At 51.9% G+C, this 1,666-nt stretch overlaps 1 protein-coding gene across 1 annotated transcript in view; it reads right to left on the reverse strand.

Annotated features, from left to right (window-relative positions):
- Nucleotides 1–310: 310 nt before the first annotated feature.
- Nucleotides 311–1,666, reverse strand: part of SUPT3H (suppressor of Ty 3 homolog (S. cerevisiae)) — a 119,176-nt gene continuing 117,820 nt past the window's right edge. The window contains exon 12 of the mRNA XM_010132231.1: nucleotides 311–871. Coding sequence (XP_010130533.1) covers nucleotides 311–871 — 561 coding nt within the window. The remainder of the gene's footprint in view (nucleotides 872–1,666) is intronic.

Consider the following 1,666-nt stretch of genomic DNA (forward strand, 5'->3'; position numbering starts at 1 on the left):
GACCATGGCTCCCTGATTTGGTGCAGGCATGCTTTCTGTTTTAACTGCATAATGCAGTGGTCCATCAGAAGAGCCGCGTGCCCCGTCTGCCAGTGGCCTTTCCAATACATCCTCCGCAATTTGCGAACCACTGACTATACGGTATACCACATAACGTGGTCCACCATCTCTGCCAGTCATGCTCAAGGAGGGACATCTTGGCCAGACACTGTGGGCCGCCATCACCGCAGACCTTCCAGCAGAGACCGTGGCAGTAGCCGTGCCGTGTCCCCAGAGATGGGCCAAAGCAGGTCCCAGAGGCAGCACCGTGTCACCCACAGAAGGGTTCAGCACGCTCGGGGCTATGACCCCTTAACCAGCAGGAGACAGCACCAGAGAAGGGAGGACACTGCTCGTGACGAGGGCCAAGTTTCAACGCCTGAAGGAAATGTCGTAGCCTCCTGGGAGAGGAGTGAGCACCATCATCAGGAAAGCTGGCTTTCCTCCAGTGAAGGGCACGCAACAAGGAGCCGATCCCGGCGGAGATCCCGCAGCTCTTGGCGACGCGCACAGCAGGAAGAGCCAAGGTGGAGGGATCGCGATGAGGGCCAACTCCCAAGGTCCGAAGGGAATGTCGTAGCCTCCTGGGAGAGGAGCGAGCACCATCATCACGAAAGGTGGCTTTCCTCCAGCGAAGGGCACGCAACAAGGAGCCGATCCCGGCAGAGGTCCCGCAGCGCTCGGCGACATGCACATCGGGAGGAGCCAAGGCTGAGGGATCGCGATGAGGACTGAGCTCCAAGGCTCGAAGAAGGCCCTCAATGGGGAGGCTGGCTTTCCTCCAGCCAACAGCACACAACAAGAAGCTGATCCTGGCGGAGGTCCCAAAGCCCTGATGGGTGCAGGGCCTAGGAGCACACACTACCAGAAAGGACACTCCTGTATGCCCTGCTGCTAGTGTCAGAAGTGATAACACTTTATGTAGGTGGGGTCACAGGCTCTGAAAGCCAGAACCTTAAGAGGTATGGAAAAGTACCAGCAAGCCACCAATAAACAAAGTATAGGGGAGCCATGAGTAAGTCGCGTGGACAAGGAGGTGTGTCACCTGGGGATAAGAAAGGCGGGGGCAGTAGCTAATGGGAGGGTCGTGGGGTCTCTGGGTAGGAAAAGAAACTTGTAACCAATCAGAAGAGGACACATGGACTAGAGTGTGTATATAAACAGGTTGTTTACCAAGAATAAAAGCCTCTTGTTTTGAACAACTAAAGTGTATGTCGCTTCGACATACTTGGATATTAGGAAAATTTCTTCTATGAGAGAGCTCTCAAGCCCTGGAAAGGACTGCCCGGGGCAGTGGTGGAGTCCCCATCCATGGAGGTATTTAAAAGACAGGTAGATGCTTAGTGACTCTTTTTAGTGGTGGACTTGGAAGTGCCGGTTTAACAGTTGATATTGATGATCTTAAAAGATCTTTTCCAGTCTGAATGATACTATGATTCTGTAACTCTCCCAGGCAGTACATGGACATTGTGCCTTAACTGAATCTGCTATTTTATGAGTAAAACAAAAATTTCAGTCCTCTCTTGTTATACTTTTTTACTTTTGAAAGGCTCCTCAAACAGTTCCAAGTAGAGTTGAAGCAAAATTATTGATGTGAAGAAGCCAAGATCTTTTGCCATGTCCTGCT

This window comes from Buceros rhinoceros, unplaced genomic scaffold, assembly GCF_000710305.1.
Source record: "Buceros rhinoceros silvestris isolate BGI_N320 unplaced genomic scaffold, ASM71030v1 scaffold6930, whole genome shotgun sequence".
Taxonomy (NCBI): Eukaryota; Metazoa; Chordata; class Aves; order Bucerotiformes; family Bucerotidae; genus Buceros; species Buceros rhinoceros.